The following is a 16,976-nucleotide window of genomic DNA, read 5'->3' on the forward strand; positions in this document are numbered from 1 at the left end:
TATTAGCATGTTCCTCAGCAAAAGAATGGTTTCTCACCACACTTCGGAATTGCTGCCTGACTGTATGTTACCCTGCTGAACTGTGAAAGGTTAGAGGTTACTGCTGAAATCATGTTGATCTTCTCTTCTCCCTCCACAGGATGAGAATGAAAAGAAGGATGAAAAAGAAAAGAAAAAAGAGCCTGAACCCAACTTCCAGCTTTTGGACAACCCAGCCAGAGTCATGCCTGCTCAGCTCAAAGTTCTCACTATGACAGAGAGCTGTCGGTACCAGCCTTTCAAACCAGTACGTGTCACCTTCCCAGTCCATGTGCTTGGCAGAGCATTCCCAGTACTGAGCTTGTCTGCAAGGCCCAGTAGTTCTGTGTGTACATGAGAACTCACAGCTGGTGCAGCACTGGAATGTGCTGCAGAGATTTGCAGCTTTGCTATTGTCTTATTTCCTTTTATACATGTCCCTCTCTGCAAATGATCACATGCATTTCTAGTTGGGGAAAGTCAGAGCTGCTGCAAACCTTTTCACCATGCTAGTGCTGCTTTATTTTTCTTTCTTCTTGTACCTGTGTGAAATGTGCAGCATGAAAATCAATCCGACATACTCTTTGTATTAATGACATTGGTGGGAACATAAAGACTGAGCCGTGATCTTTAAAATAGGCTGAGAAGTTGTACAAGTTCAGTGTCAAAGCAGTGAAATACATCAGAACTTGTGCTGGAGCTTTATTACCCTGCAGTGGGATTTATACCTACATGGAGGGTTTTTATCATTGAACATATTTCCTGTTGAGTTACATCTGGCTTTAGAAAAGTTCCTTCAGGTCCTGTAAACAGAGAAGAGAGAGCATGTGATTGTCAGATGGAGAATGAAGAAAGTCTTTTAGCACTCAGCCCAAGGAGTAACTAACTTCTCTGTGAGATGCTCAGATATATTGCAAATCTGATAAGCTGTCTCCTGAGTCAGTCTTCTGTCCTTTATTTTTGTTCAAGAAATAATATGATTGATTTAATCCCATTTCCAGGATTACGCATGGGAAAATGGTGCTCAGTAGTAGTAATACTTTTTCCTGGAAAATAGTGATGTTTTTAATAAATGGATTTCCTAGAATTCCATCAGCACATTGGCATTCTCTGTGCACTGTTCCCTTTTGAAATATCTCCTTTAGCAAAGCAGTGGAAGAGTTTTTTAGTTTCTACCCTTTAAAACGAGGTGACCCAACTGCTGTTTGGATGGGGAAGATCTGCTGTGTGTTCCACTAAGGGTCCACTCACTGAAATGTGTCTGCTTCAGTTTCAAAAGAAGCAGAGTCCTTGGTGGGGGAGTTGAGTTTCCTGCCTTAAAGCCCCATAAATAGGTTTTGAAGAGAACAGAACAGTGCAGTTTTTTCTGGGATTAGGGTGTGTAACCAGGGAGCCTCTTGGAATGGAGCCGTTCTGGACCTTTGCTCTGCTTTGGGGAATGCCAGAGTAAAAGACCTCTTTGAAATGCTGTTTATAGCCTGAAATCCTGCTGTGGCCAAAGCCCTGATCCCAGCCAGGCGTGACACAGCACTGCATCTGTGTGCTTTGTGTTTCACTCCCAGAGGTGCTTCAGCCTGCCAAGATGTTTGGTTGTGATCTTTGTAATTAATTCCCCTTTGTTTTTGTGAGTTTCTGCTAATAGGATTCCTCACTCTGTAGAAACTGATGATCAGATTAGTCTCTGTTTCAGAGAATCTCCTGGGACGCAACTACACAGAGAGGCTTCACTAAGTATTGTAAACCTGAAAAGATGAGCCTTATAAAACAATTACAGTTCAATTAGTTTTCATTTGGAAAGCCCCAGCCTGGGAATGGGGTAAAGCTGTGAATCCAGATGCCACTTTCTATTGAACTGACACCTAGATAGAAGAAATATAAAAAGTAGCCTGGATAGACTCTGCCTCTTCCATGCTGTTATCAGAGGCAGAGATTCTGGTGAGTGTCAGGTGCTTTGCTCTCTGAAACTCTATCCTGCTGAGGAGTCTCATATGGCCTAGGTTAGACTCTGTGGCCACAAACACTCCACCATGAGGCAGAGGCAAGCAGCTATAAATGCTCATGGCTCTTATCTTGCAGCTTTCCATTGGAGGCATCATCATCCTCAAGGACACCAGTGAGGATATGGAGGAGCTGGTTGAACCTGTGGCAGCTCATGGTCCGAAGATTGAGGAAGAGGAGCAAGAACCTGAACCACCAGAGCCCTTTGAATACATTGATGATTAAGACCTGAGGTACAGAGTAGTGTGCAGAGTCACCTTTTTTAATCCCAGAGAATGAAAAGCCTCTTTGTACCAACTGAATCAGTTACCAGCACTCAGCACTCTTGGTTTAGCTCTTTGGCAGCTTCTGTGGCAGATTTAGAAACAAGCTCTGTCCTAATTTCAAGAGTTTGGCAGGTTAGAAGTCCACAAGTTCATTATTTTTGGTCAGGCCTGACCCAGTTGTACTGGATCTGCCCTCTAATCTGGCAGGTTTAACTGCTCTTGAGTAGAGCCTGGCTGGGCAGAGAGCAGTGCAGGGGTCACAGGGACTAGTCAGCTCCTGAAAGATGGTCCCAGAGGGGCAAATAGTTTACATAACAAAGCCATCATCTACTTGACCTCAGGGTGCCAGGATTTGTCAAAACAGAACTACTGTTCTGCTTCCTGGAGTTGCCTTTTCTTCCCAGCAGTTCTTAGCAGAATTTAAAGTCATGGGCTCTGTGATGCTCTCTGAGCCAAACATAATGCTAATAGTAGATATGTTTCAGGCAATAAATGGTGCAGTTCTCAGGTTTCTTGGTTAAAGTGCCTGAATGGATGTGCAAGTTTCTCACTGAGAGGCAGAAATCCACTTGCTTTATTTCCAAATATGGGCTGGCATGTCTCAGGGCTCCCAGGAGCAGAGATTATGCACTTGAATTGGTGGATGGGCAGGAAAACAAACTCCTTGCTAAAAACTATAAATGTTGTGTCAGTGACAGGCTTGGGGTGAGTGTGTGGGACAAACCACGAGAAGCCTTATTAAATGCATTTAATTTTCTGGTTTCTCTCTCTCCCTCCTCCAGGGTCATGTCATCTAAAGAAGACATTATGCTTGATATCAGAAAGAGAGGCATGAAGACCTTCCTATTGAGATCTGATGTTCAGTGCATGCAGCCCCAATCTGTGCTGAGCTGAAGCTGATAGTCCGTGTTTTATGGCTGAAGAACAGATATATGCTATTTAGTGTACTCTTTCACAAAACCTTGTTTTCAAATAAATATATTAAAAACTCTTGACATAAAACTTGCTTAAAACAAAAAAAAAAAAAAAAAAAGAAGCTAACAACTTTTGCTCTCCCCAGATGTTAAAAACTGAACTCAAGTTGTGCATCCTTGTCCAGCAGAGCTTGATTAACTGCTCCTCTTGTACAATCATCAGGATCTGTGCACACCTCTGCACTTGTTGAGGCTGATCAAGGTCACAGCTGCAGCCCAGCCATAGCACTGATGCCACAGAGGGCAGGCCTCTGCTTGCCAGCAGCTGCACAGATGAGGTTTGCTTCCAGATTCCGTGATCTTCCCCCTTGCTTATCCTGGTATTCATGTGATGGTGTGGGGCTGACAAAAGGGCTCTGCATGTTAATGATGGGGAAATAGGGGCATGTTTCTCCTTGTTTCATAGAAACCCTTTTCTTTTGTGAGTGTGCTTTCACCAAGTATGAGCAAAATGGCTGATATGAGCAGGTTACATTGTAGGCCTAGATGGAGTGGACTCAGACATGTAATTTGTCACACTCATGTGCATCATTAGCTAAGGGGGAATTTTAATCAGGGATATGGAATTAGGAGCAGTCAGAAGGAAGGAATGGTGCTCCACCATTCACTATCCAGCTGGCCCTTCACCTTTTGGGCTGTAACACTTCAAAGGGTGTCTCGGGAGAAAACCAGAGACTGCAGCCCTGGTCTGCTGCTTCACCCTGCAAATGCTGGGTGAAGCTCCATTGTTTGAAACAGCATATAAATGGAATGAGGTTTTTATTGTATCTGTGTGTGGGGAGAGTATTTTATCCATGTGAACATACCACCATCTCACATGCATTGGTAATAATGGAAGATAATTTTTGCGTGTAGTGCCTGGGAGCTTCTCCAGCAGATGGTTTATTTTGTTGAATGCTGCTACAGCTCATGGGATAGTCTGCCTTTGTTCTCTGCAAAGCTAAAGAATACTGAGCACAGATGTGGGACTGAAAGCCAGTTTTGAGTCCTAGGCTTCAGGCAGAAGTCCCTCAAGTTGAAATGTCTCAGGTTACTGGTTAGAGCTTGCAGTTCTCAGCATCATTCAGATCTGTTTTCCAATGGAGGATTGAGAACAGTAATAGAAAAGCATCCACTGTTTTGGTTTTCTCCCCCAGCTGCTGTTTTTTCCTCCTTTGACAGGAAGATGCTGGTCCGTGTCTCATGAGACTTGTGTGTAGCTCAGGCTGTTTCCTCACAGGACAGTGCTCAAAAGACTCCAGACAGAATGCTTTTGAGAGTTTGTGTTACAAAACATGTCCAGACTATAGAATGATCCCACACATGCAATTTATTTTTTTTTTAAATCTCTACATAATTCCTCAGTTTACTAATCAGACTGCTGAGGGTGCTGCTCTGTGGTCATGTGGTGCTTGAATGAGGTGCTGATCTTTGCTCAGTTTCCAGGGTACCACTTGGGAAATATGGAAATGGCCAACCTGTGAGTGTTGAAACAAAAGAGGCTTATACAGACCTAAGAGGATTCTAGTAAACCTCTAGGAAGAGTCTAGGAATGTTCTGGAGATACAACAGGAAACCTCCAGAAAGACTAGGAAAACATCAATTAAATGGCCAGGAAATGTCCAGAAATCTTCTGGAAAGGTGCTAGAAAACCCCTGAGAAGGCTCTGGAAACCTGTGGGATCCTGCCCCCGTGCTAAGGGTTCTGACCAGTTTCTCTCGGGCAGATGCAGCCAATAACAGCAGGACTGGCTCAAGGCTTTGAATAATGTCATTTGTTTCAGTGCCTCATTAGTGCTGAGGAAGTGCTGCTCTCCTGGGCCTGTCTGGGGATGCTGCGGAGGGACCCGCCCTGATTGTTTGTCAGGGGCTAATTGGACCTGAATACTCCTGACCTTGCCAGAGGGAGAGGCGGGGTGACGGGAAGCTTCTATCCCTCCTGACGAATGGGTTTCATCTCAATTAACCCTTGTGCAAATTGAATCACTTCTAAAGCATGCTGCTCTGACAGATCCCAGAGTCCCTCCAGGAGACCCTGGACATTTCCTTAGCCTCCCTTCGAAGAGATACTGCCCCAGCCTCTGGAACTGGCTTGACTTAGCCTCTGAAATCCTGTTCTGTGTGGGCAAACGTTCCAGCTGGCAGCAGCCCAGATACGAAGTTTTATTTTGAGCTCCATCTTCCAATTCCTGGCACTAGTGACACAGCTAAAGCTCTGGGTTTTGATTAAAAAGAATACCTGTGCAGGTGCCAGGTGAGCTGTCAGTGTCTCTGCCACTGGGGAATCTCTGCCACATATGGCAGAGAGGTGACTCAAGACTAATCCCGGACATCTATGCCCAGTGCACTTGGTCTGGTGGGTCCTGCTGCCTGACAGGGTTTGGCTAAGCAATGTGTATTTTTGGGGATTTTTCTTTGTGTTTGCAGAACAGAAAATGGGAACAGGAGGGTTTACACAGTAAGGGTCGAGGCGAAGCAGGTCCGGGGGAGCAGGGCAGAGTGATTAGGAGGACACCCTGGGCGTGCTGCCCACTGCCTTGGTGCAGGGTTGGCCAAGAGGAAGGACAGTGGTTTGGTGGCAATAGCATCCCTGGCCAAGGGTATAAATAGCTGCTCTGGTGACCCAGGGAAGAATGGCTGCACAGACAAGGTTAATTATCAGCAGAAATTATGGGGACATTGCTCCTCCCAAGATAACCTGTAAGGGATGAAGCAAGGAGCAAAATTTTTCCCCTTCAGAGTGAAGGAAAAAGGGCCTGAAATATTGGTGCAGTGTCTTTGTTCTCAGTTTTAGGGTGGCTCTCCCATGTCATTGTTTTTTTCCATTCCATGTCAATGAGAACCAAGATAGATTAACTTTTTGTCTCCCCACCATGCCCTCCCAGAGGAGGGAGGGCTGCAGGGCTGGGCATAGTCTCTGTTTACTTTAACCTCACATCAAGGTCTTTTTTTATTCTTAGCTTAAGCATGAAATCTGGGGTTCAGGGGTGGACAAGAAGCAGCTGAAAATAATTTTCTGGAAACATCTACATTGGACAGAGATGTTCATGGGCTCCTTCACAGATGAAACCTGATGCTTGCTTCTCTTGCAGGCCTGGAGGTTTTGTAGTTTCCTCCTGAGTGGCTGGGCAGCTGACCATTGGTCTGTATTGGTGGCATTGGTCAGGTTTGATTAGTCTGTGTTGGTGGCAGCACCAAAGCTGTGCTGGTGTGATGAGGACAATGAGGCCCGCTGGGACTGGAGATGTTTCTCTTGATGAATCTCTCTGCCCTGCTGTTTCTGTGCACCCAGTTCCCAGACTATTTTGTTTGTTTTCTTTTTTCTCTAATGGAGCATCTCTAGCTCTTCCTTTCTCCCAGCCTCCTGCCATTTTTGGCTGGAATGCCTTGCTGTTACTGAAAACCAGCTCTCTCACACATTGGTATTTGCCTTGGTTGGGAGCTTAATGACCCATGTGTGAGGTGAGCACATGCCAGAGAGCCCAGCTGGGGCCCCTTTTGGGCTGGAGGCTCTGAGCTGATGTCATTCCCAACAGAGGCACCCCCAGCCTCAAAAAAGCAGTCCATCCCCCCTGGATGTCAGCTCTTTTCCTGTAGGGAATCTCTAAAGGGTGATCTCTGCTGGAAAAGTACCATCAGCTGTTTTGTTGGGATTAAGCAACAGAGAAAGTGCTGGAGGACTCCTTCCTTCCACACCAGGGTGGTGGCAGCAGCAAGAATGTTTTGCAGAGGTTGGAGAAAGCAGCATCTCCTCCAGGGAGCAGTTGAGACACACAGGGGGCTGACATGGAAGGGGAATAGGCTGAGCTCAGGATGCAGGTGCCTGGGAACCTCTTTCACTATTTGCAGTGCAGCTGAAAGGAGATTTTTGGGCATCCACCAGCCAGTCCCTCCTCCCTCTCTGCTCTGCATTGAGCAGGCCAAGAGGTTTCTGGATCTTAAGGAGAGCTGAGTTCACCCTGTACCTCCTTAATGCATCCCAGGACACAGAATCAAAGTCTCTGTTGTGCCTCTCCTGGTCAGGACTTGGACAGGAAATTACTGAAGAATGGTGTGATATAAATAACCTGACACAAGCTCACTGAATCCTCCTGGGCTGAGGCAGAGGAGAGCTGAAACCTGAGGCTCAGCAGAAGCCAAACAAGACCCATCCCATGGAGACAAAGCAGCTTTATGGCAGCCTGATGCTGGGGAGAGCAGAGCGGTTTTGCAATCCCATTGCCTTGATTTTCTGAGCAGAGGGCCCTGGGGAAGTGTTGCTGTGTAATTCTGTGTGTGAGCCGCATCTCAGCTGCCTCAGCACAGGACATGGGTCCAAGAAAACCCCTCTGCCCTCCAGCCAGTCTGTGCTCCAACCCAACCAACAACAACACGTCATCGACTAAAATCTCAAATAACTTCCTATTTATTTATTGCCTCAAATCTCCTTCAAAGTATAAATTGAAAATCCAAACTAAAATATTTTTGGCAATTAAGAGCTGAAGTATGACACAGAAAATAACAGCATGTTTAAGTTTTGTAAAATTCTCCTCTCTTCCCTGCTTGCTTTTGTTTTTAATGCAACCACTTGGAAAGGCTACTGCAAGAAGAAATTTCCTGCAAAAATCTTCCACTTGGGCACAGAGAACAGCCTTCTCTTTTCAAATCAAGCAACAGGTTCTGATCCAGTATGGGATCTGCAGCTGGGAGAGCCAGTGGCCCAGGAATGCTCAACCCCTAGGCAGAGATGGCAGTGACACCTGCCCCAAGGAAAATCCAAACTGTGGAGCTGGGCTGATGCCCCAGGTGATGATGAATGTCCTTCTTTGGATACACAGGACAGTGGGGTCCCGCTTTTCAGGTTTGAGGCACAAGCTTTGCATCTTCCTGATCTTAGCCCAGGTGCTGGCCAGCAGTGGATGTTCCCTTCCTTGGGCAGCACCTCCCTAAAAGTGTCCTTCCCCAAGAAGCTCAGGAGCATGACACAAGGCATAGCAGCCTTGTCTGCTCACTGGAGGAGAAATTCTGCAAGAATGTGAGGAGAAGATGCACAAAAAAAAAATACATCAAGCAAAGCCAATATCCCACACAGCCCTTGCCACCATCCTGCCCAGGGCACAATGTCAGTTCTGGAGAAAGCCAGCTGGATGCACATCAGCCTGAAAAATGAGACTTTCTTTGGCCATGGGCAGTGACTGATCATCACCAAAACAAAGCAGGTGAGAGGGAACACAGGGGAAAGTGCAGCCGGTCCACTTCAAAACCTTGAAGCCACTCTCTAAGGTGAGTCTTTCACTTCTTTGAAAAGTTAAAAGCACAGGTGACAAACAGTTCACAGCCTCGTGGCATCCCTTTGGCTGGAGCAAGGATCCTGAAGGCTGCACTCAGTGGGGGTGAGGGGGCTACAAATGGCCAAGGGACCCAGTCCTTCCTCCCCCAGGGATGAGCCAAGTCCCTGATAGGCTGAAGCAGGGAAAACCTCAACATTAATAATAAAGTTTTGCTATTGCGGGATCTCTGAAAGAGTGTAGGGAACAGAAAGATGAAACCTCTGGTACAGAGATACTCCCTCTAAATACAGAATATATCCACTGTTTATGTTTTTAGATGTTTGGGGTGTATAAACGCTATGTTTTCTATATAGATATAAATTTGGTGTTTAGTATAGAAACTTCCAAACCCAGAAATCCCAGTTGCCAGCTCAGTCATCATCATCCTAACCACTTAACAGTGCTCAAAGCAACTCGAAAGCTAATTCGAATGCTAATTGTCATACATCCCGGGAGCAATGAGAACACAAACTAACTTAGAACAGAAATTTCCTGTTGCTTCCTAGGAATTCCCTGGTGCTCTCTATAAAATATCCATGGGCCTTCTAGAAATTTCAATGGGCTTTATGTGGATTTTAAGCAGGCTTTTTAGGAACTCAGAGTGGACTCTAGGCCATCACTGAAAATTTCTTTGTGCTTTCCTGGTATATCTTTGCTCTTTCTAGGCATTGCAGAGAGATTTGTAGGGCTTATGGGCTGGAATTCCAGCGTCCTTTCTGAACAGTTTGATGTGCTTCCTAGGAATTCCAGCTTAGGGTTTCCGCTTTAGACTTTTAAAGGAGTGAAGAGGGTGCTGTGCAGTGTCTGGTTGTGGGAGATGCAGAAGAATGGGTCCTTTTGGTGGAACACAAGACTAGGAACTGGGACCGAGGCCCTGGGCAGCACCTAACCCATCATACTATGTTGTCTTATAGCATAGAGTTAGTTTGCTGGAAATGTTAATGGGGAAACGTTCATTAGCACTGTTAATTAAAAAAGGGACAGAGACCCGCTAAGGGGTTTGGCCAATCCTTCCCTTTGCTTTGGTGGCGCTTCCATCAGGTAAGGTAAGGACAGCGCGGACCTGGCGCGGCTCATCCACCGCGCCAAGGCCGGAGCTGAGCCGCCTCCCGCCGTCCTCGCCCGGCATCTTTCAAACGAAACTTCCAGGCGGGAGGGTTTTTCCCGGCCCGGGCGGGGCACGACAGCCGCTGCCGGGGCCGCTCGTCCCGCCCGGCCCCGGCCCGGGCCCGCCCCGAGCCCCTCAGGCCGCTCCGCCCGCCGCGCGACAGGGGGCGCTGCCCGCGCGACCGCCGCGGGACCGCCGGGCCCGGCTGCCGATTGGCTGACAGCGGTCACGTGCGCGTGACGCGCGCGGGCGGGGCCGCGGTTGCCGGGGCGACACCGGCGGCGACTGAGGGGAGAGAGGGACAGGTGGGAATAGGGGACAAGAGGGATTGGGACAGGGGGAATGGGGGACAGGTGGGAATAGGGGACAAGAGGGATTGGGACAGGGGGGAATGGGGGACAGGTGGGAATAGGGGACAAGAGGGATTGGGACAGGGGGAATGGGGGACAGGTGGGAATGGGGGACAGGGGGGAATAGGGGACAAGAGGGATTGGGACAGGGGGGAATGGGGGACAGGTGGGAATAGGGGACAAGAGGGATTGGGACAGGGGGGAATGGGGGACAGGGGGAATGGGGGACAGGTGGGAATGGGGGACAGGGGGGAATGGGACAGGGGGGATTGGGACAGGGGGAATGGGGGACAGGGGGGAATGGGGGACAGGTGGGAATAGGGACAGGGGGAATGGGGGACAGGTGGGAATAGGGGCCAAGAGGGATTGGGACAGGGGGAATGGGGGACAGGGGGGAATGGGGGACAGGTGGGAATAGGGGACAAGAGGGATTGGGACAGGGGGAATGGGACAAGAGGGATTGGGACAGGGGGAATGGGGGACAGGGGGGAATAGGGGACAAGAGGGATTGGGACAGGGGGAATGGGGGACAGGTGGGCATGGGGGACAGGGAGGAATTGGACAGGTGGGATTGGGACACCTGGGGAGACATGGGAATGGGGCACGTGGGAATGGACGGGGGGATCGGGACACGTGGGAATGGGGGAGGGACGGGGAATGGGCAAGTGGGAGTTGGGGATAGGGGGAATGGGGCAGGGGGGAATTGGGGCGGGTGGGAATGTGGGAGGGGTGGGACTGGGGCAAGGGAGAATGTGGGGCAGGAGGGATGGGACAGGGAGGATGTGAGGCAGTGGGATGTGCTGCAGGTGAGAGTGGGGCAGGTAGAGCGTGGTTGCCTGTGGTATCTGTGTGTATGTCTGTGTCTGTCTGTCTGCCTGTGTCTTGTCATGCCCTCTGGAGATGCCGGGGCTGAAGGGCTGTGCTGTGTGAGCCCTGTGCTGTGCACCAACACCCCCTTCTTTGCCATTTTCCAGCTTTATCGGTGATGAGAAGTAGCAGCAGCCCTTAGGAATGGGTGATGTTTTAACATATGAAGCTGAATTACTTGGCCTAGTGAAAGAGGTTGGTTTTCTCTCCTTTTTTTTTTTTTTTTTTTTTTTTTTTTTTTACTGATTCTTGCAAGGCAAGATTTCTCAGTGTTTGCATTCAGAGCCAGGCCTTGTAACTGAGGTCTGGATTCTGGAGTTATTTATCTGCATGAGTTTTTCTACACTCTGAAATTGTGCTGACTCCTGTCATGCTCTGTCAGTTCAAAAGGCTCAATGTCCATTAAATGCCAGCAGTAAATTTTCTTCTTGGTTGATTTAAATTACTGGCTAAACCAAGAAGCATTATTCTTTCAGAGATGGTGTACTCAGTTGTCTCTAGGATGCAGGAGAAAATTTAGAGACAGTATTTTCCTACCATGAGGTGTCAGTTCTTCGTTTATCACTTTGCAGTCTTTGCATTTGTAGATCATCCTGCAGAGAAACTTTGGCATTTCACGGGCCATTCATTGAAGCATTAATCACCTAAAAAAAGGATTGATCATTTACTGAAGCATTAATCATCTAACAAATGTTGTCCCTCTATGTTTTTATCTTGCAGTATTTGGATTTTGCCGGATTTAAAGAAACAGTGAAAGTATTTAAACAGGAATGTAAAATAAAAGGGAAGCCACTACCTAAACCAGCAGATCTTTCCTCAGAAGATTCATTGCCTGTTCAGGTAATGCATCATTTACACTTACTTTGAGTAATAATGAAAACAGAGGTCACTAACCACCCTGTGAGCTATTACAGTAGTGAATTGGCTGAACAGATTCTTGATTATTTAAAGAAATCCCCTGGCAGTCTTCTTCCAGTATAGAAACCTTCAAGTTTGGGGTTGGGGTTACTTTTTTTTTTAACAACTGCAGTCATTTTGAACTCAAGGTAGTAGTTTTGATTTACACTACTTTAAGTTTTTACTGATATGCTTGAAAATTTGGGCTTTGCTTCTTGTATTCATGGTTGATTCAGGCTCTCAAAGATGCTAAAGATACATGAAGAAAGAATATTTGGGTGGTCACTGAATGGTGGAGCATTTTTGAATAAAACTTTTGATTGGAAGTGTTCAGATGGAACTGGAATTCGTTCACTAACCTACTGCTGAGAACTGCCTGTTCTGTGTTGGGGTTTTCACTTGATGCATTTCCCTCTCACAGGAAGGAATGCTTACAGCATTTGAAGATGGTGATCAGAAAGTTTTCTTCCAGCTCTGGGAGGAGCATATTTTGTCTTCAGTCCATGACAGTGATCCAGTTGCTCAGAACCTGGAGTTCTATCTCCACATCTACTTTGCCACCTTCCTCTTGAAACAAAATATGGGAAAACCTGTAAGTTTAATTCACAATTCGAACCTCAGATTGCTGCTGTTTGTTCTACTTCATTTATTTGTCTCTGGATGAGAATGGGGTATTTTCTATGAATCATTCCAAGAATATGTATCCAGTTTTGGCCACAGTCTGCATTTAGTTCAGCCAGATCCTTTGTATTGTTATCCCAAAGTTCCTGAAGTATTTCAACTTGGAAAATACCAAAATAACAATACTTTCACACTTGTAATTGTAGGTCATAGCGGATTCTTAAAACATTTATTTGCTCAGAGTTTGAACTGAAGCTGTGAGTTGAAATATGATAATTTCTGATTAAATGGGAAAGCTCAGTTTTGACCAGCTCAATATATCATGCTGAGAAATAAAAATTCCAAGATGTTATAAAACAAAATCTCTATTACATGGGGCTTTTATGATGAAGAGACATTAAGTAGTCTGGACTCAGCCACATTAGCCAGGACTTAATAGCTCCTGGCCTTCTCCTGTCAGCTACTACAAGAGTATTTGGATGCCTGCAGTCTGTTTTCCAGCCTCTACGGAGCTTTTGTTCTGTTCTGGGTGCCAGCTCCAGTTCCCACTGCACTTACCACTGAAATAAAGCATGTCTAAAGTATGTGTATGTGTTTTCTCTCTGCCCTGAGTGTAGCAATGGTATTTTTCTTTAAAAATCTAGCCTAAAGTGAACAGGAATAATTTACATTCAAAAAGCAGTTGTCTGTCTCTTCTTTCTTTGGACCTGGATGAGAGTAACAACAGCATTGGTTTACATTTTCTTTTATGTTTGGTGAAAACATACAATATCTTCTCTAGTTAAATAAGTACTGGTTCTTAGATAAGAAATACTCTGGAATTTCAAACTTGGTTAATATACTTGTGTCTCGTCTTTTATTTGCGAGCTTTACAGTTCATTCAGAATGGTAGTTTTCTAAATTAAATCTGCTGCTTTATTTCTTAGGACAAAGCTGAACTTGATGAAAGGATTGCTTATTTCAAGGCATACTTGGAAACAAAAGGAGCTGCACTGAGCCAGACTACAGAGTTTCTTCCCTTCTATGCTTTGCCATTTGTTCCAAACCCCATGGTACATCCTTCATTTAAAGAACTTTTCCAGGTAAGTATCTGTGTTGCAGAGATGGTTTTGTGGTGACTTACACTGAGCACTCTGCACACCATGTGGGTGGATGGTTAGGAGATGACTTCCAGAGCTGTGGTTTGATGTTCCAAAGTATTGCTGGCAATACCTGTGGGGAAGGTACAACCACCGTTTCATCTGCTGGTGGCTTGCTCCTGCACTGCAAAACTGCACCTCAGCTTCTGTGTTGTGCTGGAAATGTCTGGTTGTGTGCCTGCACTAGGACTGGATCAAGGAATTGCTTTCTTACCTGTGAATGTGTGTGTAAACAGCTGCCATGTACACATATCTGCACTAATTTGTTTGTAAAGCATGTGTAGTATTTTTTAGAGTTATTTGCTCTGAATGCTTCCCTGGCCATGTGGACAGTTGTGCTGGCCTGGCTGAGCAGCTGTGGGCAGCCACTCTGGTGCAAGGAGATGTCTTCAGCCTGCATTGTTGCTACTCTGCTTTTGATACCAAATCAAAGCTTCAGTGATATTTGCCTTAGGGCTGACTTCAGATGTACCAGTTGATGAGGAGCTCCAGTTTAACACCAAAAAAAGGCATATCCTGCCATTTTCCTTTGGGACTAGCAAAAAATAATGAGATAGACTGGTTGACCTCAAAGATGGACTATGACTACTCTTTTTTAATTATACTTAGCAGCATTTTTTTAATGTGTTATCTGAGATCCACAGGTTTATTCTGAGTAACCCAGTGTCCAAGCTTAGTGCACACTCAGTCATATTTTCTTGTGGGAATTGTTCAACTCATTCCATGTTAGTGTTGAAACACAGATTGTTTTATGTTTGAGAAAGAGCAGCAGTGAGTCACTAGTTTACAAAGCAGAGTTCTTATGGCATACATTTTTCTCAGGCATCTGATGCTTTATATAGCTGGAGTTCCTGTCAGTTTGTGTAATGCATCTTGGAAAATCATTTGCCCTCCTCTCTGTAGGAGACAAGGTTCCTTTGGTAACATACAGCCTGCTGTGGTACACCACTGTCTGGATACTGAGTTGGTAAATGCAACAAGTCAATTCTGTACACTCTCCAGCATGGTGAAATAAGGGCAAATCTGAGCTGAGAGAACAGCTTGCTATATATATGTATACAGCAGTAAATTTAGGGAGCTCCTGGTACTTGTTGGAAGCAGAGCTTTTTTTCATTGGCTGGCTTTTTCTCAGGCAGAAACCAACTTCACTGAAGGCTTGAAATACAAGACATGAGTGTTTGGTGGATTCCTAGTTGTAGTTTGACTTTTTTCCTTAACTGTTATTTTCTTGTGTGTATGAGACACTACGTCAAGCAGAGGACAGCATTCCAGTTAATGCTCTTGGTCTGTTCTGCTGGTCTATTTTTCCTGCATTGGCCGGTTTTCTCCAAATCCTTATTTTAGAAACATTATACCCACCAGTGTCATGTCATGATGCTTGCAGTAGTTATGGACAAAACTTGTAATTCCCAGATCTTTTTAGGAGCAAAAGATGAAAACTGAGCAATGCAAAATTACAAATTTTGTGCGCTATTTAATACATGTGAAAATAATTTTTTATCCTTTTCTTAAGTTGCCTGTCTTTTAAAGGTGCTTTTACTTTCAGGGCAGTTGTTATGTGTATAAACAAACTATCAAACCATGTGACAGTTTTGTACTTTAAATAAAGATACACTGTGTTTCTAGAACTCTTATCTAGAAATAATACTGAACTCCCCTCTGACTTCTGTATGCTTTCATGGGGAGTGAGCAAACACATGCACGTCAGTAACAGTGAAGGGAAAACCTTTTAAATCCAGTGCTGGCTGCCTTGTTTGCTAGTGGGAAGTTGTTGTGGTCCAAGCAGTACTTTCTGCAGAGTGAACATATTTGGTGAACAACTGTCACTATTTGTTTTTCTTTTCAAGGATTCTTGGACACTGGATTTAAGGACAAGATTAGAAACGTTCCTGTCTCTGGCTCTCAAAGCCAGACAGACTCCTCGGCTTCTCACTATATTTGTATCCTTCTAAGAAAACACTTTGCAGATAATTAGAAATCCTGTAAAGAGGCAGTATAATTTATTGCAAGAGTGTGCTGCTAAGATTTATTGCAGAATTGCAGTAATATGGCAGTTTGGTGTTTTTTATGACAGGAAACAGTGTTTATATTCCACATTCAAAAATAAACTTTTGAAAAAGTCATATAAAGAACATGTACAGATCCATATGAACCTACATGCTTATCATGTGAGCATTCTTAGTTTATATGTGTAAATACAGGATACCCAAAGACACCAACCTGTCCTGACTTCTTTCTTAGCATTTCTAAAGCTGTTAGTCTTTTCAATTAGCCATTTCAGGGACTAGCTGAGAGTTTTCCAGGGCTTTTAAGGGTTCTAGAAATTATTTGGTCACTGATAGGTCAGTGAAAGATCTCAGATCCCTAGGCAACATTGTGAGTTGTGCACTTGCGAGGTTTTTATGTATTTATTGTTAATTTGTGTATTCTGTAGAGCATGAGGCACTTGCTGTTGGGTGGGATAGCAGGAATATCTGGCTTGCTTGAGGTTCTCATTCTGAGTCTCTGGAACAAACAATGAAAATATGCACATTTTCCTGATCTGCTTTTACTCATGCAGCAGGAGAGTGGACAGTGCAACAAAGGTAAGTACTGGACTGTGGTAAGGATGTTCTGTAAAATTGTCAGGGGCTGTGAAAGTAGTGGGAGGTTTACCTGCAGGGGTGGGGAAGGCAATGATGCATAGCAGAAAGTCCATGGAAATCCAGACCCCAGCTTTGGTGATAGCTATGGATAGCTTTTCAAGCTCAGTAAGTTCAAGCAGTCAATAAGTATCAATAAGTATGACTAGAAATGGGAAAGGGCCTAGCAGTGGGATTTGTATTAAACATCTATTCTGTTTTGAAACATGGTAAAAACAAATGGAGAACTCCATACAAAGTGCATACCAGCTTTCCTTTTCTAGTTCTGATGAAAGTAAGTTGCCTCAGATGCCTTTCCCTTGCTTCCAGGTTTTATGTCTCATTCAGTTGTTCTGATGACTGTTTGATGATCTTAGACAAAGTTGATTTTTGTTCCTATTTACTCATTTTGCTTAAATAGTACCTCCTAAAATAGTGCATATTAGTATATCCTGCATAAGAATGTGTTCATTTAAGTGTGACTGGCTGATGTGTTGTGTTTTGAGGTAAGCTGTTTCTACACACTTTAATATGTGTGTGTGAGTTGTGGCCCTTTAGAAATAATAATTTCAGCACAGAATCCTGTTAGATGATGGTAATACTTGAAACATGTGCCTTTTAAAAATCGGTTCAATAAATAGAACTTAGGTTTCCAATTACCCTTCATTGACTTTTTTCACTTGATTTTCTGCATACACTTTCTAGTTAGGGATTTATAGCTGACCAGTTGGATTCTTAAAATTATTCTTCCTCTTGAGTTATTTTATCTGTAGGCTTATCACGAGGATTTACTTTTTGTAGATTGAATTAGGCAGAAGGTTAGATATTTT

The 16,976-nt window shown here is 44.9% G+C and overlaps 2 protein-coding genes across 4 annotated transcripts in view; both read left to right on the forward strand.

Moving 5' to 3' along the window:
* The window catches only part of PSMD1 (proteasome 26S subunit, non-ATPase 1), a 63,467-nt gene extending 60,183 nt beyond the window's left edge, over positions 1 to 3,284 (forward strand). The window contains exons 23-25 of the mRNA XM_021544442.3: positions 140 to 286; positions 2,095 to 2,249; positions 3,065 to 3,284. Coding sequence (XP_021400117.2) covers positions 140 to 286; positions 2,095 to 2,241 — 294 coding nt within the window. The 3' untranslated portion in view covers positions 2,242 to 2,249; positions 3,065 to 3,284. The remainder of the gene's footprint in view (positions 1 to 139; positions 287 to 2,094; positions 2,250 to 3,064) is intronic.
* A 6,616-nt stretch (positions 3,285 to 9,900) lies between these two features.
* Positions 9,901 to 16,976, forward strand: part of ARMC9 (armadillo repeat containing 9) — a 57,198-nt gene continuing 50,122 nt past the window's right edge. For all 3 annotated transcript variants that reach the window (XM_077785695.1, XM_077785696.1, XM_077785698.1), the window contains exons 1-7: positions 9,901 to 9,956; positions 10,976 to 11,063; positions 11,589 to 11,708; positions 12,187 to 12,357; positions 13,313 to 13,468; positions 15,373 to 15,465; positions 16,086 to 16,110. In XM_077785695.1, coding sequence (XP_077641821.1) covers positions 11,013 to 11,063; positions 11,589 to 11,708; positions 12,187 to 12,357; positions 13,313 to 13,468; positions 15,373 to 15,465; positions 16,086 to 16,110 — 616 coding nt within the window. In that variant the 5' untranslated portion in view covers positions 9,901 to 9,956; positions 10,976 to 11,012. The remainder of the gene's footprint in view (positions 9,957 to 10,975; positions 11,064 to 11,588; positions 11,709 to 12,186; positions 12,358 to 13,312; positions 13,469 to 15,372; positions 15,466 to 16,085; positions 16,111 to 16,976) is intronic.

Source organism: Lonchura striata, chromosome 10 (assembly GCF_046129695.1).
Source record: "Lonchura striata isolate bLonStr1 chromosome 10, bLonStr1.mat, whole genome shotgun sequence".
Lineage (NCBI taxonomy): Eukaryota > Metazoa > Chordata > Aves > Passeriformes > Estrildidae > Lonchura > Lonchura striata.